This window comes from Podarcis vaucheri (genome assembly GCF_965113315.1).
Source record: "Podarcis vaucheri genome assembly, chromosome: 13".
NCBI classification, from domain to species: Eukaryota; Metazoa; Chordata; class Lepidosauria; order Squamata; family Lacertidae; genus Podarcis; species Podarcis vaucheri.
This window is the reverse complement of record NC_138751.1, coordinates 17,438,776-17,463,304: the sequence shown is the minus strand read 5'-3', so window position 1 is coordinate 17,463,304 and position 24,529 is coordinate 17,438,776. Positions and strand designations below refer to the sequence as shown.

General features: G+C 47.8%; 1 protein-coding gene and 1 pseudogene across 7 annotated transcripts; one reads left to right on the top strand and one right to left on the bottom strand.

The window, feature by feature from the left end:
* The first annotated feature begins 5,054 nt into the window (after positions 1 to 5,054).
* Positions 5,055 to 12,908, top strand: LOC309516651 (dual specificity protein phosphatase 14 pseudogene; annotated as a pseudogene). Of its 5 annotated transcripts, none has more exons than XR_014224607.1 (2): positions 5,055 to 5,399; positions 9,402 to 12,908. The product of XR_014224607.1 is annotated as a dual specificity protein phosphatase 14 pseudogene (transcript). The 5 variants fall into 5 exon arrangements; XR_014224608.1 differs by lacking the exon at positions 5,055 to 5,399 and adding an exon at positions 5,883 to 5,984; XR_014224609.1 differs by lacking the exon at positions 5,055 to 5,399 and adding an exon at positions 6,404 to 6,699.
* A 1,478-nt stretch (positions 12,909 to 14,386) lies between these two features.
* Positions 14,387 to 24,455, bottom strand: HIRIP3 (HIRA interacting protein 3). 2 transcript variants are annotated; one of them, XM_082195528.1, is made up of 7 exons: positions 24,299 to 24,455; positions 22,235 to 22,355; positions 21,928 to 22,081; positions 17,750 to 19,077; positions 16,836 to 17,010; positions 15,893 to 15,991; positions 14,387 to 15,158 (listed from the first exon to the last, which is right to left on the bottom strand). In XM_082195528.1, exons 1-7 carry the CDS (start codon positions 24,373 to 24,375, stop codon positions 15,016 to 15,018), a joined length of 2,097 nt encoding a protein of 698 aa, XP_082051654.1. In that variant the 5' UTR covers positions 24,376 to 24,455; the 3' UTR covers positions 14,387 to 15,015. The 2 variants fall into 2 exon arrangements, with proteins under 2 accessions (XP_082051654.1, XP_082051655.1); XM_082195529.1 differs by lacking the exon at positions 22,235 to 22,355 and having other exon boundaries at positions 24,299 to 24,425.
* Between the last annotated feature and the right edge of the window lie 74 nt (positions 24,456 to 24,529).

Below are 24,529 nucleotides of genomic sequence, written 5' to 3'. Positions count from 1 at the left end.
CCAGACAAAGCGGGAGCGCAGGAAGTTCCAACAGAACTCCAAGGGCCAACCGGAATGTGCTGGCTGCGGAGGCAACCATTCCCGTGCCAAGTGTCGATTCAGAGACGCCATCTGTAGGAAGTGTTCCAGAAGGGGCCACATCGCTAAGGTCTGCTGATCGGCTCCGTCTGACACCCCCCCTTCATCGACTCGCAAGTCCAAGTCTTCACTCCAGTCTGCCAAGGAAAGTTGTTTCGCTCTCACCAACTGCCGCTGCCCGTCTGGAACCACAATTGGCCAAACCGACTCGTCGACGCGACGCAAGCTGAACGTCACGGTGCTCATTGAAGGAGCTCCATGTGACATGGAGATCAACACCGGGTCTGCCCTGTCCATCGTGTCATGGAGCACCCTCAAAAGACTGGTACCCAGAGTGTCCAAAAGGCAACTCGACTCTCACCGCGTACACCTGAGAGACTACCAGGGAAACGACATTCCCGTGGTAGGCGTTGGCCGGTTCCGGATCGCCTTCAAGGATTTTTCGGGCCTGCTCCGGTTGGTGGTGGTCGAAGGTCAGCGGCCAAGCCTCCTAGGGCTAGACTGGTTTGATACCCTCGGCCTGGAAATCACCGGCATCAACTGCATCTCTAACGCAGAGACTGAGGGTCTGGTCAAAGACTTTGCCGAGGTTTTTGACGGCACCTTGGGGCAATATACAGGTACGCCCATCTCCTTTAGCCTTGATCCACAAGTCGCCCCCATCAAACTAAAGCCACGCCGGGTTCCCTTTGCTCTCAAGGCTAAGGTGGACGAACAACTGGACAAACTGATCGCCCAAGGAGTTTTGGAGCCGGTTGACCACGCAAAGTGGTAAACCCCCATCGTCACGCCTGTCAAGCCAGATGGGTCGGTGAGAATCTGTGCTGACTACAAGTGCACGATTAACAAGGCACTTCAGCAGCACGCTTATCCGGTTCCTGTTGTCCACCACCTGCTGCATTCCCTGGGGAGGGTAAGGTCTTCGCTAAGCTGGACCTTGCCCAAGCCTATCAACAACTGCCTGTCGATGATGCCACTGCTGAGGCCCAGACGATCGTCACCCACCGGGGGGCATTCCGTTGCCGCCGGTTGCAGTTCGGGGTGAGTGTGGCTCCTGGCATCTTCCAAAGCCTTATGGAGCGTCTCCTGCAAGGGCTTCCGGGCGTGGTACCATATTTTGATGACGTCTTGGTGTCTGCAGACTCACACCAGCAGCTGTTCGAGCGCCTCCGTGCCGTGCTGACCAGGTTCCAGGAGGCCGGGCTCAAGGTAAAGAGGGAGAAGTGCCAGATTGCCGTTTCACAGGTAGAGTTCCTGGGCTATCTTATCGATGCCTCCGGCCTTCATCCAACCACATCCAAGATCCGCGCTATCCAGCAGGCCCCCACCCCAAAAAACAAAACGGAGTTGCAGGCATTCCTGGGGCTGCTGAACTTTTATAACATGTTCCTGTCCCACAAAGCCACAGTGGCTGAGCCTCTTCACCGACTCCTTAGCACTAAGACGCCTTGGGCCTGGGGTCATCGGGAGACGACGGCCTTCAACGCGGTCAAGGCTCTCCTTTCTTCAGACAGTGTGCTGGTACAGTACAGTGAATCCAGGCCGCTGGTCCTTGCCTGCGACGCCTCACCTTTTGGCATCGGTGCTGTCCTTAGTCACCGTTTTCCAGATGGAAGAGAAGCACCGCTCGCCTACTTTTCCAGGACACTATCTCCGACAGAACGGAATTACAGCCAGCTCGACAAGGAGGCATTGGCACTTGTGGCTGGAGTGAAGAGGTTCCATGAATACCTCTATGGCAGGACTTTTGACCTCATCACTGACCACAAGCCACTCCTGGGCCTCCTCGCCGGTGATCGTCCAACTCCACCGGTCCTCTCACCACGCATGCTGCGATGGACTGTTTTCCTGGCTGCCTACCACTACCGGCTCATCCATCGCCCGGGGAAATCGATGGGCCATGCCGACGCCCTCAGCCGTTGCCCTCTTCCAGCATTTGTGGAAGACCCGGCTTCAGCTTCATCGCTCCTTCTGATTGAGGATCTTCCGACAGCGCCTGTATCGGCTGCCACTGTGGCCTCCGCGTCTGCCCAGGATCGCACCATCAGCCGGGTGCTCAACTGGGTGTGGAGGGGGTGGCCACAAGGGCCTTTTGCATCGGAGTTCCAGCCCTTCGCAACCAGACAACATGAACTCTCAGCTCATCGCGGCTGTCTGCTGTGGGGAGACCGCGTCGTGATTCCCCAGGGACTCCGTCAGCGCGTCCTGGAGGCTCTGCACGTTGGCCACCCGGGAATTGTCAAAATGAAGGCGTTGGCTCGGTGTTACGTCTGGTGGCCTAATATGGACGATGCCATCACTGCCTGGGTGTCCGCCTGCCAAGCGTGCCAAGAGTCGAGGCCTGCACCACCGGCAGCTAAGGGACACACCTGGGAGACGCCAAAGACACCCTGGTCGAGGGTGCACATCGATCTGGCTGGCCCCTTTCACGGCCGGACCTTTATAGTAGTGGTGGACGCCTATTCCAAATGGCTGGAGGTCGCCCTGATGCCCTCCACCACTACCGAAGCTGTCATCCGGGTGCTGCGAGGCCTGTTTGCAACGCATGGGTGTCCTGATGTCCTGGTCTCTGACAACGGACCGCAGTTCACGTCAGGCACGTTTGAGCGGTATCTTTTGGGACTGGGCATCCGCCATGCCCTAACGGCACCTTTTCATCCATCCAGCAACGGGCAAGCAGAAAGAATGGTGCGCTCGACAAAAGAGGCACTGGCGCGCCTGGACCGGGGAGACTGGCATGAGCGGGTCGCCGAATACTTGTTCGTGCAACACATCACCCCTCATGCGGCCACAGGGAGGAGCCCTGCTGAACTGCTTATGGGCCGCCGCCTCAGGTCACCGCTCGACCGGCTACACCCAGACTTTGCCGTGGCTGAACCCCCAGGCTGTGCCAACGCACCACGGTCATTTGTCCCAGGAAACCAGGTCTTTGCCCGGAACTATGTGGGGGACATCCCTTGGGTGCCAGCCACAGTAGTGGGAGTCACTGGACCTCGCTCATACCAGGTGGCACTCGAAGACGGACGCTTGTGGCGACGGCACATAGACCAGCTTAGGCGCAGGGTTGGGGACTTGGACACTACCGAGGTGCCCCCAACTGCGCTTGCGGCTCCGGAAGAGACACGTACAGATGGCGAGGCCCCACCTACACCTCCCTCGCAAACTGCCAGCGTGGAGCCGAACCAAGCCGTTTCAGAACAGACTCAGACCACTCCACTTGCGGAGGCTCCACCCACAGCAGCGGATCCAGGGGAGTTGGTTCCAACGCCACCTAGGGTCGCACCACAGCCTCAGCGAGAACTGTGTGGCCCTCCGGACTTGGCTACCAGTCCCCGGCGGTCTGGCAGAGTTTCCAAGCGCCCAACTTATTTAAAGGACTATGTTGTTGGACAGGTATCACTGTTGGTCTAAGTAGGGGAAATGTAACCGATATGCTTTTGTGCCTAATTGAACCATTACGCGTAGTGCTGTACATAAGGAAACCATTACGATTGTAACTAACGCCTTATCTCGGTGGGGAGGGGTGTTATGTAGTGTAGTTTCACCCTGGGCCAACGGGGATACTGTATATAGTTTTCACTCAGGTCTGTAGATAGTTTTCACTCAGGTCCGCGTCCGTTATTTTAGGCGGGAACTCTGAGCTGTTATTGTTACAATGTTGACAGCCGGCTGACTATAAATACAGGCCGGCTGAGCTGTTCGCAGGCAGTTTATTTCCAGCTTACCAGAATAAAAGAGCTACTTGAAGAAATCGCTGTGCCGGCTGCTATGTCAACCCACAACTTAACAGTCCCCATCTACACATGGGAGCAGTCCTGTCATTAGGCAGCGAGAGATGGGCAGATAATGGTGTCTCTGGTCTTCCTTTCCTCCTCCATGGTCCTTGGCTGGAGAACAGAGTTGTGTGTGACAGGCAGCCTGCCTGCACAGTGCCCCCAAAGCTGTTGGTTCATAGTTGCTCCCCCTTTCACCTTTTTACTCTGGTGTTTGCCTCACTAAGGGTCCTTCCGGAGTCTTTTATTGTGAGTCCCTGATTATTTCTGCTCTCGTGAGGTATTGGGTGACTATTCCCAATCCCGCTTCCAATACTGTTTGTGCCTGCAAAAGTTTTGGCGTGGATATACTGCTCCCTTCCCAATCAGTGCATGGGCTGTGATTTCCTCTTGAAATCCTGCAGCTTTTCAGAACGCAAATCTTCCACTTTTTAAAAAATCTTACTTTTGTTGTGATACAGAGCAAAAGTGCCCCTCCAGATGGCAATGATGCAGTAACACTGAGGAAGCACCACAGAACAGCTAATAAAGTCGGCGATGTATGGACAGTCCAGTATAAAATCCACAACCAATGACTATCAGGCAGTTACTTTAACAAATGCACTAATAATGTGTCAATGACATATCGCAGAATACAACCATTAAAAAATCCAGCCTTAGAATGTCCATGTCCTATATACATATTTTATTCCTCTCTTACTGTATATGCTTTTTCACATGGAGCTATGTATGCCCGCAATTGTGGTACGGTTTTCATATCTCCAGGGAATCTGTTTACAGCATTCCACTGCATCTTGCAATGTTTCGAATCTTTTACTATGGCAGCATCTTATGCGTTATTTACAAAGTGGCACACAACTCAGTAGTTACGGTAATGCGCGCTATTATTTTGAGGCGAGGCGAGCTTTAACCCGCTAAATACGGTAATGCTGTGACGCTTTCCGCATAGGAGGTGAGAAGAAAGCGATACGCTGAGTCACGCTTACCGTAATAAGCTAGATACAAGGACATGATTTTTTCCCTCCGTTGGGGTATACAGTACTGTACTGTATTCCCTTGTGTTGACTAAAGCGGGCGGTGCAAACTTCAGGATTACTCTCCGTGACTTTCGAGCACGTAACAGAACTGCAGGCGGATCCCTATAGATCTTTTAAGATCATTGTGGCTCTCAGATGTTTTAAATATGTTTTGCACTGCTTGACGATGGGGCAATTTTGCATTTGCACATTGTTTCCTGAAGCGTTTCCCCTGGAAAGGCGGTTTATAAATGTATTAAATAAAGGCAAGAAATCCTTAGCATCGAACGCGAACTTGCCTGCAACTCACCAGCTTCTGGGGCAATGGAACCAAGCCTCTTGCACCAATGTTAAGCAGGGACAGATTGGCTTCTTCCCGTGACAAAGTGTGCCTGGAGGAGGCGTGGCTTAAAAAGAGAAACGCAGCTGAACCTTAAAAACAGCCCTGCTGGGTCAGAGCAAAGTCCTTCTGGTTTTGCGTCCCGTCTCCTACAGCGACGGGCCAGATGTCTCCCGGAAGCCCACGGCCAAGGTACGAAGGCAGACGCCCTCGATTGCTGTTGCACGCTTCCAAGGGCTGCAATTTGCAGATACACTGCCCCTGAACTCGGAGCTTTAAAAGGCCACCTTTTTCCTTCAAGGAAAATAAATTCCTGGGGCGGGAGGATATTAATTTTAGGGCGGCAGCTCTGCCATATCTCTTTCCATACCCGTCCTCAGTGTCCCACATCCACTGAGTTAATTTATTTTCGTGTCCTAGCACAGGATGCCGCTCGATCCTAGCTTGTAGCCTTCCCAACAACACCTCCCCCCCGCCGCCGCCACCCCTGGGCCTTTCTTATCCCACCTCTGGAGCCCGCGCCCTCCCTCTCTCCGAACAGCTTTGCAATCGCTTCTCCTCCAGGGACGGGAACCTCGGTTGGCACCTTCGCTGTGACTCACGCGTGTTCCCCGCACCTTCCTCGCTCACAGGAACGTGGAAGCGTGAGAGTGGGGCGAGGATGATGGGCTGATTGTGACGCACAGAACTGGGGGGTGGAGGGAGGCTCTCCGCAGTGGCGTGAGCCACCCCAAAAACGGTGACCCGAAAACGAGTTCGCAGTTGGTACTTCTCTGTGTACGTGTGAATGTCGCAGCCCGTGATTAGAGAGAGGACAGTGTCCCATCCTGCTGCTTGAATATTTTTCCACGCACAGAAAATAGTGGGGGAGATAATGTTGCCCTCCTCTTATTTCCTGGAATGGAGCCTTTTTGGACTTCCTGATAAGGCTCCCCCTAATCTTGAGGTTAATTTTGTAACACAGAAGTCTCCAAGGCAGCTGGAGGAGGGGGTTTAACCTCCACGGTTTGCAGCGGAGGGAGGAGAATCTACCCCGGAAGCGGAGGCGGGAAGGGAAAATCCGTGGGTTTTCAGTCCCTCCTCCTCCTCCTCTCCTCCCCCTTCGCGAGCCCCGGCTTGTGTCACTGGCTCTGACGACAGCATCCTCCCCCGCATCCCGTCGCCATGGCAACCTTTTGTTACCTCCAACGCTTGAGTGGTCCAGGAGGGGAGGGGGCTGGCAAGGGTGGTATATAGGCAATGCTGGGGGGGAGCCAGGGAAGGAAACTCCTGATCCCCACCCAGAAGGAAAGAGGCACTGGGAGAGAAGAAGCAAGGCCGGAGAAAAAAAATCTATATAGAGATATATAGTATTTATTAAAATAGATTATAGATACACCTGTAAAGGGAGATCTGTTTGGAAGCAGAGAAGAAGGGGATTACGAGATCGATCGGAAACAGAGACATTCAGACGTCTTCTCGCCTGTTAGCCTCCTTCCTCGAAACCATTTAGGTTGGCCAGAGAGGGTTTCTTTCGTGGGGAGAGTTTTTGAGAGCTGTTCTCAGAGCTTCCATTGAAAGACAGCACTGCCTGGTAATTAAAAAAACCATACATTTCCTTTTTCAAAGTTTGGGGTTGTTTGGAGTAGAGGGGACAACTGATTGTGGTGCTACTATTTCTGCAGAAGGGTCATGATTTCTGAAGTTGAGGGGGGGGAAGGTCGAATGGCAGCTGGGGATGTTCTTAGATGTGTGTTTATTTGAATAGCGGGAGCGGTTGGGGAGTTTGAGGCAAATAATTTGGGGTACTGAGAGGAGGAGCACATGGGATCAGCTTTGGTGGTGACATGGGAGCAAGATAAATGTAAGATTTAAAGCGAGTCGAGCCACAATAACTACCACACCCTTATCAAGAGGCATGACTCCACACACACAAGCACAGGGTGGCTGTGCTGTGCTCTCCAGTATGATTCTGAAGGATGGGCTGGACTGAGGACGAACATTTGCAGGGAGTGGTATTGACATAATCAGTGTTAGATGCTACAACGCTTAATTCCAAAATCAATATTAGATACCTTTATTGGGCCAGCAAAAGACAATGATCACAAAATAGGTGCTAGCATTTAAATTTTCCAGAACTCTTAATCAATTTAGGTATTAAACAATACCAGGGTGGAGGGGTGGAGGTTTGCTAGTGGTAAAGCCATCCATGTCTGCCTGTGTTAGCTAAAAGAGTTAAAACACTAGGCTAAGGGATTAGATACACACATGGAAATTGTGCATTTTATGGGGTGCAGAGCCAGAGGTTAAGGGCCCAGGGGTGTGGGTTTATTGGTTGCAGGCAATAGGGAGAGGGGGCTAGAGGTTTATGCATTTTGAGGTTTGAAAGGAATGTGATTCAATATCACAGTCATGTCTAAAAACAAAGGAGGTTGAGAATGAGAGATTTTTAGGTGAGTGGACCTCATAGGATGAAGAGATAAAATAGATGGAGACTGTCATCCAAAGTGAGGCTCCCTCAAGAGCTGTTCAGACTGGACTCGTGTTACATCTAAACTGGGAGCAAAGCTGGTTGCGGGGGGAACTCACAAGTTGAGCGAAGAGGAAGCAGCCATAGAACACATTCTGCTTGTTAATTCAAAAGACCTTACCATTTCCCCTCAGCAGTAACACACAAACACACGGCCTGCTACCTAAGAAGATGGAAGCATGGGGCGAGCCTTTCAAAATCCAGGATTTCTCTTAATTTTGATAATTGAAGATCAGTTTAAAGCACAAGTTCCAACTGATCTGTGTTAAAAGATCTTGAGTATATGCCCTCCCTGGACCCATATCCTCATCTAGTTTTCAAGGGTAGTGGCATCTGAAAGCACCCCACATGAACGGTTGAATGAACTCTACTTCAGTTAGGAAGTGAAATAGAATGAGAACCTCTCTGTGTGAGTTAAAGTAAATTGGAGTGACATGTATTAATTGTGCTTCGTGGCATATCTGAACTGACTATGTGTTGAGCCCGATTAATAGGAAAATGAGTATATGTTTGAATTCTCCAGCAAGACCCAGCATTATTCTCCAGGATATAGCGTTCCAAATGGACCCACTACAATCCTTGCAGAATGCATCAATGAAGCATTTTGTATACTCACAGCCTAGTAGACCCCGTGATGTCAAATATGTGTTGCCCTGACATCTCAAATTTCAGGACAAACCAGAAATATCTAGTTAGGACCACAATGCCCTGCTATTTTTTAATTTTTTTATTTACTAGGGAGTGGTCTTTTAGTTGGATCTTAGCTGTAGTTACTGTGGAGGTGAGATGGGGCCAGATTGTTGAATGAGAGGATGAACATTGAGGGGAGAAGCAAAAACTATGGGGGATTATTACAAACATGCCCCACCTCCTATATAGGAGGAGGGAACCTCTGATGCAAAACTGTCACCCTCCCTTTGCACCAATAATAATTGAGTATGAGTCACGCTTTGAGCCCATGGCTGTGATGGCAAAGAGGGTGGGGTGCAGATAGCCAATTAGGAATGGGCATGGATTAGGCAGGGTGGGTTGAATGGGGAGGGGCTGGTTAAGAGTCCGCTGGCCCTTTAAGAAGTTGTCCACTCCTACTCCCTATTCCTCCATTTTCCCACCATCGTCGCATCATTCCTGCAGCATCACAGTTTCTAGCTCCTTCCCTTTCTCCCTCCCCACAACCTAACCCTGAGATGAGAACAGCAGCTGCTACGGAATGACCGAGGTAGGCAGGCTATTGGGAGACGTTTGGCTTTGCACGGAAGCAGAACTCTTTGATCTCGCTCCATCCCCATCTTTGCATCCCGTTCACTCCCTTTGCTCCCCTTATCACCTCACTTTACTCTGTCTGCTCATTCACCCACCTTTCTCTCCTGTTTCACAGCGCCACAAATAACCTATCCATCTCTTCCACCTGCTTTAAAAAATTGCAAGTTCATTTCCCACCTCTGTCTCACCCCACGCCTCCCCAAATCCCATGCTTGTTCCTGTATTTGTTAGAATGGGGGGGGGTAGCAGAAAAGGAGGAGGCAGAATCAGGGCATAGGGACTTTTGCTCTCTGGGAGCGTGTCAAACTCTCAGTAGCAGCTGTTCAAGTGAAAGAATGGAATCATGCATCTTTTAACTCTTTAGTTTGTTTGTTTAAGTGCACCAGTCCTTTGAACTTTACCACCTCTTTCTTCCCCCCTAGCTGTTATGTACGCTGAACCATCCGCCATGAATTTCCGGAACCACGGCTTCTTCCGCCGTTCTCCGCCTCCTTCTGTGGCCAAGCCTGCCCCTGCCACTGGCAACACTCTGTCCGTCTTAGGAGGCATCGCTCAGATCTCCCCTTGCCTCTACCTCTCCTCCGGCAATGCTGCGTCCAACAGGCACATGGTCTACTCCAGGGCAGTGACTTGCGTCGTGAACGCCACCATGGAAATCCCCAACGCCAACTGGCCAGATATTGACTACGTCAAGGTGCCTGTCCCCGACCTCCCTCACGCTCCGCTGTCCTTGTACTTTGACTCTGTGGCCGACAGGATACACCAGACGGGGAAGAAGAATGGGAGAACCCTTGTCCATTGCGTGGCAGGGGTCAGTAGATCTGCCTCCCTCTGCATCGCCTACTTGATGAAATACCACCGGTTGAGTCTCTTGGATGCCCACGAGTGGGTGAAGAGCAGGCGACCTGTCGTAAGGCCCAATGTCGGCTTCTGGAGACAACTCATTGAGTACGAACGCAAGCTATTTGGCAAGAACACCGTCAAGATGGTGCCCTCACCCATTGGCTTGGTCCCAGATATCTACGAGAAAGAGACCCGGGGGCTGGTCCCCCTGTGGAACTTAAGATAGACGCTGGGCAACTTTGGGAATGTGGTTGGGTGACGTGGGCTGCTTGAATTTAGGATCAAAACGTTCCACCATGTTCGGACCACTCCTAAGAACTTCCGGCATGGTGGACTTTGGTAAGAAAATGCTGTTACGATAGTCTTTTTTTGTGAGACCTTGCAATATGATTAGATCATGAAAAAGACCTTGAGTTGCTTGGCCATTTCAGTGTGATTGACTGGTTCCGCCATGTCAAATGTTACTAAGAACTTATATAGTTTTGCTTGTATTAAGAGAAGATGGTTAATAGCAGAATATAGGCAGTAAATATATTTATCTAAAGCAGAGCTTCGAGATCTGAATAAATTGACCCTCCCTTTGTGAGGAGGAAAGGGAGAAAAATAACTTATTGAAGACAGCTTCAGAATTACTTCCCGGCAGTAGGGCCTGGGTTTATTTTGGTTTTAACAAACACAATAAACTTCCCCCCCAGAGAGTGAAATCTTAGCAGTAATGACAGGCATTAATGTTAACATTGCTCCCAAGGCACACATTGTTTAAGGACTGCTTTGCCAATAAGGAGGCAGAAGTGAAGAAGCTGATGATGATCGAACTTCCAAGGGCAGCTGGTACATTTCAGCTCCGGAAAGCAGAGGGAGTCTTCAGTACAATAATTTTCACTGTGCAGGCTCCAACCCAGCAGCCCATGGGTATAATGAATACTGCTGTTTCAGTATAAAACTGTTCCAACCCAGGAAAATCCACTCATGTCGGGAACAGAGGATTAATGCTCATATTACCTCAGTACAGGGCTAACTGTGGAGGGCAAAAAGCACAAAGAAAGGTAAATTGTCCAGTGGGGAGGGGACAAAGGAAAAAAACGGTATCTATTTCTGACACTGGGGAATTACCATTCAGCATTAAAAGCCTGTTACCTCGCTTCCTCAGGAATAATGAACAACATGGTGGGGCTCTGGCATTGTGTGGGGAAGGGCAAACCATTTTCTAATCACAAGTTGAGAGCAACGTTTTCTGGACAAAAAATCCCTCAGAGCAGAAAGTGTGCATGTGTTTTTAAAAGCTTTTAATGCCACAGAGAGGACAAAATGATAGGATAACAATAGTTATGGGGGTAAATTTAACATCTGAGGAGATGGATCCGCAGTTAAGTATGCTAGTGAAGGGGAACTGGGGTCTATTTGAAGATTTTCTGACTATACCAGAGAGTGAAAGGTGGAGGTGAATCCAGAGTCAAATGTGTGTTCAGTTAAAATTCAGCCATTTTATTTCAAATTAATTTGAATATTTGAAAGTCAAGGGAACAGTTTGGGATGTTCAAGGCCTAGTTGAACAATAAGGAGCTGTGAGGTAGCGGGGAGTAAAATATTCCAAATGGAATAGGTTTTAGAAGTTACATAGGGTGTTCTGCCATATAAATTAGCTTTGGAGGTACAGGTTTCCAAGTGCTTTAAAGAAATTATTGGAAAGCACAAATTTTGTCATTTTAAATCTTCACCAAATAAGGATGTTCCAGATAGAGACACCCCTTTAAAGAAGTTTCCTTAGCAAAGTTATTGCCCTGTTGGATGGATGGGCTTAACACTCAGCAACCCCTTGGTTGTTGTTTTGTTTCTATTAGTATAGTACTGGTTTTTATTATAGCATTGTAAAAGGTGTGGTTAACTAGGACTTCCACAGCAGTGCTTTTCTCTCCATAACAAGGAACTTATTTCACCGTCACTTTTGGAAGTTTTAGCCTGCACTGACTTTTCAGAGCGATTTCCCCCCAGAACCTTGCCTGTCAGTCAAGCCTGGCTAGAAAGTTCTAGAAGCTCATAGCTAAAGTAGGCCTGTGTGGTATCTGAGAAAAGGATCGCTTACTGGCTGAATATTTCAAGGCTAATTTATAAAGTGTGTATGTGTGTGGAGGTGGGGTTTTTGAATTCCTCTGTTCTCACTGCAAAATTTCTACTACATTCGAAATGTCTTGAAGCATAGATAAGCAACTGGCAACTCAGGACCCTCTCTCATATTTGAAGGTGGACGACTGCCCCACACATACGATACTCACCATGAATAAATTGAAGTGGACAATGCATTCATTTGTGTCCACATTGTCATCTATTATAGACAGTGTTAATGAAAATGTAGAAGTGTAATTCTTTTGGTTAAGGAATTCTAAACATATACATGACATATTAGGTTTTCTCTTGTAGACTAACGCTAGTACGGTGGTTCCTTATGTCAAACCTCTTAGCAGCTGAGCATTCATCTATTGAAAAGACTGAGGGAAAACTATGTTGCTTTTGAGCAAAACTCAAACACCCTTCACTCTGTATGTTTTCAAGTATAGGTGTCAAAGCCCAAAGGTTTGGGCTATTTAAGGATAGTCTTGCATGAAAGAGGAAGAATTTTGAGCTGAAAGTGACATCTGGAAAGATAACTTTTTACCCATACAACTACATATTCCGGCTTCAAAATTAGACACTGAACCCCCAAGTTAGAGAAGAGCATTTAAATTTCCCCAAAGGCCTGGTATCTTAATAGGTGAATTAACACAAAAGAAAGAGTCCTATCTTCTAAGACTGAACACAGGACTGGTCAATGTAGAGACATCTAGCATATATTGTCCTCCGAAAGTATCTCTGAATTGGACTCAGAAACAGAACTACTGCTGTCTGAGGAGGAAATTGTCACAGAGGATGGAATATAAGCTGGTCTTCCTTTCAAGTGGTGAATATGTACATAAAACCTCTGCAGTTCTGTATACTTTGTAAATACTAGAGGATTAAAAGAAAAAAATATCTATATTAATTAAAGTTAGGGTTTCTTATTGCTTCAGTTCAATGACAAAAGATCTTAATAAATATAAAAATGTAAATGAGCCGCTCCCTGCAGTGTTATTGCCTATTGGTTTTAGAGTTTCATAAAATGGTGTTTTGTTTTGTTTTTGCATTCATGTGAGGGAGAGGGACCACACAGCTCCATGATAGAGTATATGTTTCGTATGCATAAGAGCCTAGTTTTAATCCTTGGCTAGTTAAAAGAATCTAGTGATGGGAAAGAATCCTCCCTAAGAGCCAGTGCACAACCCTGGGCCAAATGCACCAACTTTCTGCCTTGCTATAAAGCTGGTTCCTAGGAGGCACAGACAAGGAAACAGAGAGGGGATTTTGGTAGGCTTCCTTTCAAAATAATCCAAACTGGACTGAATGATGAACGATCTCACTTTGCGTAAGGCACCAAAAGATGCTGTCCCAGGAAACCCCAATCTTGCAGAGTATTTCATCAGCACATGCCACACCCATCTACTTTATTAGGACCTTGCTATTTTTAAAGTTTTTGTAGCTATTGCAAAAAACTCTCCACTGCCATTTCTTGTATGCATTCAAAGATCGGCACAAAGCATGTTGCCGTGACAGGATGAGAAGCCTGGGCAAGTGAGGCAAAGTTAAAGGATCTAGAGCAACTTCCCTGTGGTGGATTCCTAGGCTGTAGAGGTGTGTGTATTGGTGTGAATAAGCCAAGTCTGTAGCAGACAAATGGGTGAGGTCACTGCAGCACACAGCACCCGCACTCCCCAGCAGTGCGGGATCATGTCACAGGGGGAAGAGCCACGCAGCCACAGAAGCTCCATTCCCAATATGCTAGAGCAGGGTAGGCAAACTAAGGCCCGTGGGCAAGATCCGGCCCAATCGCCTTCTCAATCCGGCGCACGGACGGTCTGGGAATCAGCGTGTTTTTAACATGAGTAGAATGTGTCCTTTTATTTAAAATGCATCTCTGGGTTATTTGTGGGGCCTGCCTGGTGTTTTTACATGAGTGGAACGTGTACAGCGGTACCTTGGATTAAGTACTTAATTCGTTCTGGAGGTCCGTACTTAACCTTAAACTGTTCATAACCTGAAGCACCACTTTAGCTAATGGGGCCTCCTGCCGCCGCCGGAGCACGATTTCTGTTCTCATCCTGAAGCAAAGTTCTTAACCTGAAGCACTATTTCTGGGTTAGCGGAGTCTGTAACCTGAAGCGTCTGTAACCTGAGGTGCCACTGTACTTTTATTTAAAACACATCTCTGGGTTATTTGTGGGGCATAGGAATTCGTTCATCCCCCCCACCCCGCCAAGTATAGTCTGGCCCACCCAATGGTCTGAGGGACGGTGGACCAGCCAACGGCTGAAAAAGGTTGCTGACCCCTGTGCCAGAGCCTCTGGTTCTGCGAGATCTAGAAGTTTGGCCTTTTAGGAAAAGCTGCAATAATTTAGACGCTTTGACGGATCCAGCTTCTGCACCAGTTGTTGGATTATGGTGAATGACTTCGCCTATACGTTCATGAAAAGAGCAGTTGGGAGGGTGTACGGAGTCTCACTTAGAAAGTCCAACATTTATTAACAAATATAAAACATTTTAGCTGTAAAATCTCCAGAACACCATCCATAATTGAATGTGGTCCACATTGCAAAGGCACATCTGTCCTCTAACCAAGTGAATCAATTCCGTTCTCCTTTAGGAGGTGCCCAGAGGGAAGAGAAATGCCACAAAATATGAAAAGAGGCAAGGTACCAAACCATATGGGAAATGAAGCTCCACATCCCCTCCTTTGCAATATACTCTTGCATGTGTTCTTGTTTACTCTTGGAAAGAAGGGTCATAGGGGAAGGTGGCCATACCTCAACTATAATACAACTATTTGAAGGAACTGGTGCTCTCTCTGCCCATCTCCCTTAGGGGTACAAATATTTTTGGGAAGGGATGAACCTTTGCCCTCGGCAGAGACATTTGTGTCCCGCCTTTCATGCTAGTGATGGGGAAACAGCAACAAAAATATTAACATTATCTTTGTTTTGTCATGCATGTCGAGTGGGGTAAAATGGGCCAAAAACATCACGAAGCCCTCTCTTGGTTGTCAGGGTCAGACCAACTTGTGTTTCCCCCTCAAAATTAGGGCAACAAGCAACCCATGAATGCCTACGCTTCCCTCCAACCCTGGAGTCAATTGCTTTCCCCATCTGAACTGATGACCCCTTTAAGGTGGGACCAGTCCCTAATAGGACTGTGGACGGGTGAATCCTCTGGGGAGCTGAGCTGCTTAGGCTTGCTGTAGAGACTCCAGACGTTTTGACGCCTTGGGCGGCCTGTGTGAATAAAAGGGCAGAGAGAGAGACAGAAAAGAGTTTCACATGAAGAGGCAACAGCTGCAGCTCTAAGGACACTTGTAGGGCTCCATGGACCAAGCCCACTTCCTCTGAACTCACAACCACAAGATGTGAAGCACATGTCTTCAAGCAAAACCCCCTCTTGGCTTCTCCCCTCTTACAGCATTCACTCCCCTTGCATCTAAACGAAACCCCTAGAACTCTACCATCATTTTTCTTACACCTGTGCCCTTTTCCCTCCCTGCCCCCGCATGCATGCATGCAAAAGAAAAAGAAAAAAGAAACTGGAATATCTGTAGTATTTACTTGATCACCAAAAGGAACGGTTGCCGTGCACCCTTTGGTCAGAAATAAGATGCAAAACAAGACTGGAAGTAAACGACAATCGGTTAGAAAAGTAGAATATCCAAGATTGGGAAGAAGCGTATCACAAGCCCCACGTCTGATTTCCAGTTTTCCCACCAGACGATGCGCGATATTAAATGTTAATCGCACAGAGGGAGCGCTGAAATCAAATGGGCTTTAGTATCTTAAATCCACTGATATCAGTGGGCCTGCTCTGAGTGTGACTTAACTGGATATCACCCTGTATGGGGCAGGTAGGCTCAAATACACATGCAAAACAAAGGCAGAAATCAGGAAGTTAAAGTTTCCAGGTTTCTTCCCATCTACCACTAGCCATGCCCCTTCTCTTTGGCTCCTCCCACCTTTACCTTGTGTGGCGATGATGTTGCAGAGATCGAGCGAAGCAATTTCGGCGGCCACTTCCCGCTTCTTCTTCAAGGCCTTGCACTTGGCCAGAGATGGTGCCCCTGAGAAAAGGGGAGGGAAAACACAGGCCAAGAAGTGAGACACATGGGCAAGCGTCCCCCTGTGCTCAGAAGGATAAGACTCAAAAATAGCCACACTCTGAAAAAGGTGTTGCTGTAATTTCCCTGAGGTACGGTGCCTTTAAAAGAGCCTGATGGGTACAAATTCAAACAGGGGCAGCTTTTCATTCATGTGGGGATGTAGTAGTGAGGAAAGCAAGTTCTCTTCAAGTCTCACAAACCAAAGAAACCTTGATGGATGGGAGAAACTAGAGAAGGGCTTTAGCGCAGTGACAGAACATATGCTCTGCATGCAGAAGGTCCACGCTTCAACCCTTGGCATCGCCAGTTAGGGCTGGAAAAGTCCCCTGCCTAAAGTGTGGGAGAGTCACTGGCAGCCAACGCTGAGCCAGAAGGAACAGTCGTCCAACACATTAAAAGACAGCTTCATTTGACGGATTTCTGGATCATGCAAAGAATCTGGCTTTTGAGGCTGTAAAAAATAGTCTCTGGAGACACCTGTTTAAATTTCTGACCCAGAGGACCCCCAAGTAGGAATTACAGTAGTGAAGGCGGTGTGTGTGGTCACGGGACTCCCAACAGCTCTTTCCATAATCGCACAAGATCAGCTATTGACTTTGAAAATGGGCTGTGTGTGCGTAACTCCTACAGGCTGGTTGCAGCATCCACAACTTCCTTGGTCTGAATGTGGGGTTTGGAAGCAAGCACACACAGTGCTGCTGACCTAGTTCCTGGATCCAGCCTTTCCCTCCCTCTCTCCTTCCCTTGAAAACAGGCTTTCCCTGCTCTTCCCAGTTTCTGCCTAAAGCATCCAACTGGCACCTACCCTTCAGGCCGAGGTTTTCCAGCTCCTCTTTCAGCACCTTCAGCTGAGCTTTGCGGGAGTGGCAACCGCTAAGCAGCTTCTTGTAATTCCGATGGGCACCACACTCCCGGATGTAGCGTTTCAGGCGTCTGATTGAAGAGTGCTCCTCATTCTTCCTGGAGTGATGCTCTTTGTCCTGCAGCAGGTGGGGAACGGGGAAGAGATTGCAAAACCTGACACGGGGTCCATAAAAACACTGCATTTTCAAAAGGCAGCCATTCCTTTAAAATAACCACGCTGTGCCTTATTGCGAGGGAGGGGAAACTTTTCCAGCCGCATTCCCTTTTGGGTGCCGCATGCTAGTGGAAGGGCCTTAGCTTTTCAGGCAGAAGATTCCCGGGCTCAACCCCCAGCCTCTCCACACAGATGCTGCTGCCAGTCAGTGTAGACAACAATGAGATAGATGGGCCAATGGTCTGAGATTCTGTTCCTATGGTCTTAAGTTAAATGCCTGGGAAGTATGTGTATCCTGAAAGGCAGGATGCATAGTTAAAATACACACACAAATTTGATTTTCAATATAGAAGCAAAAGGAAAGAGTAAAGGTGGGCAGCTTGCTTAGACTAAGGGCCCCCACTGCCCATTAATCCCCAAACTCTGTGCTCCCTGCGTGCCTGACATTCGCACAATGATTCAGGTTACTTTTGAGAACAAAAGCTCGTGCCAGACTACACTCCATGGCCAGGCTGAATATACACTGACCAGCACATTATGGTGCTGGAACTGCCACCCAGAACACAAAAGACTTGAGTAAATATCAATCTTGGGAATATCTTAACATGCTGGGGGGGGGGGGAGGGAGGGAGAGGACAAACTGTGCCCACAATTGTACAGAGCTATTAATGTTTGGCATTGCCAAGCAAAGATCTCCTTACCTTTCCTTTGCGTTTGGAAGAACGGGGGTCATCTTCATCTCCTGAGCTTGAACTCGCTTCCCTCCTTTGGGGCTTCTGCACCCCAGTCTTCTGCAGTCCTTTTTTCCTTCCCACCAATTCACTTCCACTGTCCTCTGAATCCGTCTCCAGATCTTTTTCAGTGATGGTATGCTTTCCCTGGGACTTCTCTCCTTTCTTTCTCAGCGACTCTTCCTCTGAGCTACATTCACTCCCAGACACACTCTTGCCCTTCTTTTTAAGCTCTCTTTTCTTTCTCAACTTTCCACTTTCACACTCTTCTGACCCATCTTCTGATTCGTCACTGCTCCCGTCAGACATCTTGGATTTGCTTTTGCCCCTTTCCATCTCCTCTGTCTCACTGCACGATTCATCTTTGCTACTGCTGGGCTCCTTCGTCCCTTTTCTTTTTCGCTCTGAGCTCTTACGCTCATTTCTCTTGCTTTCCAATTCTTCCCTGCTTGTGCTTTGCTTGGGAGACTTATGCTTCCCCTGCTTTTTCTCCTCCAGTTCCTTCCTCTTCTGCGTCTTTTTCATTCCTTTGCTGGCCTGCCTCTTGAACTCCCCATCGTCTTCAGAATCGCTCTCTGAATCCCTCTCCAGCTCCTCTGCCCTAACACTTTCCTTGCTTCGTTTACTATTTCTCCTCATCTTGTTTTGCATGCTGGGCTGCTCATCCTCTGACTCGCTCTCTGATTCATCCTCACCCTCACTCTCCTCTTGAGCCTTCAAACATCTTCGTCTTGGCCTGTTCTGAGCCTTTTTGCCACCAGTGCCCTTCATCTCCTCTTCACTCTCACTTCCATCAATTCTTCCCCCCTCGCACATTTTTCTTGCCTTGGGCAGCTCCATGTCGTCTTCCGACTCTTCTTCCATTTTCCTCCTTTGCTCATCCATATTTCTGTTCTTTCCTTTGCCTGGTGTCTCAGTCCGCTTCTGTTCTTTGCCAAACCCTTTCTTTTTCTGGTTCCTGTAGTTGCTCAGCTCTTGTTCAGAGTCACTCCCTGATTCAATTCTTTGGCCTTTTGCTGCCTTATGTTTTCTGATCTCTTCAAGGTCACTCTGTTCCTCTTCTGTTGTCTCCTTCGACTCACTCCCTGATCGTTCTCTCTGTCTCCTGCTACCTTTCCCCCTCTGGGGTCGTTCCCTCCTTCTCTTCTTTGCACTTTGCCCATCGCTCTCGGATCCGTCAGCCTGCCCTTCTGCTCCGGAATCTTGTTGGTCGGAGCAGCTAGAAGATTTCCCAGCTCCAACATGCTTAGGTATCTTCTTGGAATCAATCCCAGAATCTTTATCATCAGAACTGACTTCTGGAAGATAAAAAGTGAGCAACATGACAGATATTGAGAAGGGGCACTAATCAGTCTACTTGGCTGGAAATTTGCCTGGTCACCTGTGGCAAATTAACAACTGTCTGCAGGCGGCCAGGCATCCCCAATGTTGTCGCAACTGGTGGTGGAGCCAATAGGGTCACGTGTGCCCCCTCCATAATAGCATAGCCCTGTAATGCATAGCAACCCACTATGAGGGATATACCCTTGTCCGACTAATTCAAATTATTTCCCACCCTGTTTCTTTTTAACATTTGTTCGTGTTTTTTTTAAAAAGCAAAGAATAAAAAACACAATTTTATTTGCCGACTCAGTAGAATTAATTTAGCAAACAGCAGAGGAGAGAAAACGCCACAGAGGAAAGCAAGTAGGAATCGTTACGGTGATCAGAGGTCAAAAACCCATCTAATAACAAACAAAAAACAACCTGCTGAGGAAAAAACCCCTCAAAAAAGGGCAAACCACACACACACACACACACACACACACACACACAGTAACTGCACTCACAAGAAAACAGCAGTTAAGGGCCCGAAGAACACCAGTGATTAAACTGGCCTGCTTCAAGCAGGGGCAGAAAAAATGAATTGCTGCTTGCAGAGGGGCAACTTAGAAGCCTCCGAGAAGGATGGTGTTTTTACTGCCTTCAAGAAAGTGGAGCATAACAATATCCCACTGTCCTATTTTCTACTGGTGAGAGAAGAATTACAAACCTGAAATACCATAAATAAAGGAAAAATAGTAACATTACTTTTTTAAAAAAGGATAAGTGTTTATTAAAAGTGTTTAGAGACGCAGTATTTATTATTTATTTATTTCATAAAATTTATGCACTACTTGATTGTAAAAAAACAAATAAACCTCAAAGCGGTCTACAAAAAGATAAAACAATAAAGTAGGTTCACAGCCCTACTTTAAAACGTACAAGAGTTAAAATACTAAAATAGATCAAAATTACCTCAGCTTTCCAAGCATCTGGTTAAGCTTGTCTAAAAAAAGAATATTTTTAGCAGGTGCCGAAAAGCATACAGTGAAGACGTTGGCCTGATTTCAAGAGGCAAGGAGTTCCAAAGTGCAAGTGCTGCCCCACTAAACAATTGACTTCGCACCAATGCAGAGTGGGTATGACACGGCACCGTAGGAGTGCCAAGGTGAGTTCCAGGCAAATATTCCAGAGATGTTCCCCCACCTCAGGCCACCATCATCTACACTCAGAAGATGTGGTGCTTCCCTTATGGCCTCCTCCTCCCCACGAGGCCTGTTTTTAGGCTCAAGCCAGGACAGGGATCTACCCATGGAGAAGAAAGCTGACAGTGGCGGAGGTAATGTGTGTTCAGAAAACACGAATGAACCTTCCACCTTACATGAAAAACTCTCTGCATTTTGATAATTAAAGAGACATGCTAGTGTTCCATGGGCATATAGCTTTTCCATTCTTTTATACATTTAAAAATGTGTTCTGAAAGTGGCAGAGAGCCTATAAAGGAGGTAACCACATGCTTTCTGTGAAAAGCCCTTTCTCTCTACACATAAAAATGCAGCTGACACAGATCTCCATTAAGGTAATTCTCAACATAACTAACAGAATCCTTCCAACTCTACAATTCTACGATGCAGGAATCTGGCTGAAGCTAAGCAAGCCATCAGTGATGGAGGGAAGGGCCTGAGTGTGGGATAAAAGACAAAACAAAGTGGATTTTTAAAACAAGAGAAGCCGATTTCAATTATGTGCTGCTATCAGCCCGTTATCTGGACTGCAGGTCCCTCAGAGGAAGGTCCCAGCAATTTCCTGCCAGAAAGCAAGGTCATCCAAGCAAACTGAAAGCAGTGCATACTGGACAGGCAAGCAGCAGCACTTCCTCACGGACTGTGCAATTGCTTTAAACAATCACAGAACCAAGAATAAATCAACAAGGAGTTTCAGAAGGAGGTTTCTCTCTGTTTCTTTGATAACACCTGGACGGGAAAGATTAACGATTTGGGAGCTGCGAAAATAACAATGGACAAAACTCTGAATTTGGATGCAATTAAATGAAGCAGTGCGATGAAAAAACAAAAACAGCTGAAAAAGTACAATATACAGACAAATCTGCACTCCATAGGGGAAAAAAGTATCTGTTTTCTGACATGAATGAGGATCACATAACCAGACTCAAAATGTGGAGGGAAAAAATTGGATATGGAATTATGAAAAACATTGATGATGATGAGAGGCAGGACTATGATGTTGAAAGCGCTTCGGAATTCAGACCGTGGGAAGCCAAAACAAAAATTATTACAATTTGGAAGACAATTGGACTTTTTATTTTTTTATTTTCATTGGATTGGATTTGATATGTTAATTAGATGTTTTAATTAAAAAAATTAATAAACGCTTTAAAAAAATAAAATAAAATAATCACAGAACCATAACTGTCAACTTAAGATTTGAAAATAAGGGATCAGCAGCCTCAAAAATAAGGGATCAGCAGCCTCACCTGTCCCAGGGACAGTCTACAGGATATCTAACAATCCAGGATAGCAGCGGGAAGCAGTGCTGGAATAAGGGAATTTCCCACAAAAAAAGGGAAGGTTGACCGCTATGCACAGAACTCTCTCTCACACACACTCATGCTCCAAGAGTCTCAGATACTCCCCTGCAGCTGCATATCACAAGGAAAGGATAGTAAACAGGTGGGAAAAGTCATCTTTCCCAAAAAACTGTCAGCCTGCCATTTACAAATAATTGTGAAAACCAACCTTCAGAAAGACCCTTCCACAAGCGAGAGACTAAGACTATGCCAGGGAGCATTTGCATACAGGACAGCATTTTGCAATCTTGTCATGTACCTGGAATGCTTCCAGTTCGCTGCTTCTTGTGCTCTTGGATTTCTAACTCCTCGCCAGGGGTATCAGAGTTGCAGCGAGGTCGCTTCTGGATTATGGAGTTGATGTGAGTCTTGAATTTTGCCATGAACTCTACGGCATTCACGGAATCCTCCTCCTGTAGATGACATCAAAATGAAAAGTTTCCAGCTTTAACTATTTGGACCCCTTTCACTGCCTCCGGTGGCACAGCACACCTTTCCTCTCCTCCAGCTGCCCCCCCCCCCGAGAAAGTGCTGCCCTGCCCTTTACCCGCTAACATTGCCCACACCTCCATCCGGTTCAACTCGACTTCCACCAGCTTCCTGAGTTGCACCTTTTGCTCTTCAGCCATACTCTCCCGCCCGGTATGAAGGAGATATTTCTTCCGGATTATAGCATTTGTGAGGGTGCTGCAAGAAACAGCAATAATGGTGAGGAATGAGGCTTTTGTTGAATAGCCACACATTCACTGTTAATGTCATTTCCAGTTCAAGTTTCATCTCCAGTTCCAATGCATATAAAAACAATACAATAATAAAATATCAACAGCCACCAAGTCACAAGGAACCAGCAAGATAAGCATGCCCATCTCCAGCACCAATGCACGGATTAACTGAAATCTGGGGCAAATAAACACATTTTTATTTGGTACTAAAAGCCCAACAGCGTAGGCACCTGTTATATGTAAGAAAGGAGGGCATTCCATTATTGATCTGCCAGTCCTGAGGGCACCCTCTTGTGTGTTGCCACATAGCAAGTGCTTGATAAATACAGTGGTGCCTCGCAAGACGAAAATAATCCGCTCCGCGAGTCTCTTCATCTAGCGGTTTTTTCGTCTTGTGAAGCAACCCTATTAGCGGCTTAGCGCTATTAGCGGTTTAGCGGCTATTAAAGGCTTAGTGGCTAAAAGGCTATTAGTGGCTTAGCGGCTTAGAAAAAGGGGGGGAAAGCGAAAAAATCGCAAGACGTTTTCGTCTTGTGAAGCAAGCCCATAGGGAAATTTGTCTTGCGAAGCGCATCGAAAAACGGAAAACCCTTTCGTCTAGCGGGTTTTTCGTCTTGCGAGGCATTCGTCTTGCGGGGCACCACTGTACAACATACAGGCAGGCTTAAATGGGAGCAGGCAATGCACAGAGTGCGTAGGTCCTAAGCCATGTAGGGTTTTACATGTCCACAACCTCCCGATGGGAGACAGATGCACCATGTACTTAAAAGTACTTGAGCAAAATGGTCACAGCTGGTGTCTGTGGGCTCCCTCACCCTAGACATTGGGCTTGTTACCTGAGAACTGGCCTATGTGTGTAAAAGGTAAAAAGGTAAAGGACCCCTGGACAGTTAAGTCCAATCAAAGGCGACTATTGAATTGCGGCACTCATCTTGCTTTTCAGGCTGAGGGACCCAGCGTTTGCCCACAGAACACCGTGACAGGAGCCAGAGCACAAGGAAACGCTGTTTACCTTCCCACCGCAGCAGTACCTATTTATCTACTTGCACTGGCATGCTTTCAAACTGCTAGGTTGGCAGGAGCTGGGACACAGCAAAGGGGGCTCACCCCGTTGCAGGGATTTGAACCACCAACCTTCTGATTGGCAAGCTCAAGAGGCTCAGTGGTTTAGCGTCACCCTATGTGTGTACTCACCCCCCCCCCAACTCTACGATGTCAAAACAGTAAATGTTCAAAATACACAGTATGGAGGCACATACATAGGTATATAAACCATATTCTGAAAAGAAGTAGCGAGCAATTCTGAAGCCATTTCGAGCCTCTTAAATGACCTCAACTATTTCTCTGCAGCAGCAGGAAGGAGATGAGGGAGAATACATCCCCCAAAATAGTTCATCTGTAAATCCTAAGAGATAAAATTGCTTGGCATGTTGGGGGCTTACCCCTCCCTGGAAAACTGGTCTGGCATGTATCTGTTAAGATGTTAATAGAGCATCTGTGTATCAATCGGTGTAAGTTTGTAAGAGAGATTCAGGATCCATCGTCCTTACCAGGTCAGAGGGATATCCTGGACACCCACCCATCCCCGGCCAGGGACTGATCACGACCTTCTCCTCCAAGGGAGGCCAGATCTTCATGGCAAAAGGTGCCAGCAGGTGTGCGCTCAGCGGTTCAGCCTTTCCTCGCGTCACACCCCCCATTCCCGAGGAAGCGCCTTTCCCCCACCGCCTTCCCCGACGCGAAAGCGGCCGGCTGTGCGGTTTATTTCAGCGGCGAGGCAAACGCACTCTGCCAATGCCCAGGGGCACCCCAGTCTTCCTTAGTCCCGAGCGCGAAAAGCAGGTTTCAGGGCCTCAGCCTTGTAGGCGCCCCTTCAGCCGGAAGCCTGGCGCAGCTCCGGACTCTCACCTGAGGTCGGGCTTTTCCTGGAAAATAGCCCTGACGAAGGCTTCCATCCTCTGCAACTCCGCGGGGTCCGCTGCCATCCTTTCCCGCTCCTCGGAGCTGAAGCGGTCCTTCTCCCCGCAAGGCCTACTGGGAAGTGTAGTCCTGAGGAACAGCGACGGGAGCGACGCAGGGCGCGGGAGGCGTGGTTCGCGAGGGTTAGCAAATGAGCCAATGGGAGCGGATTCGACGGCG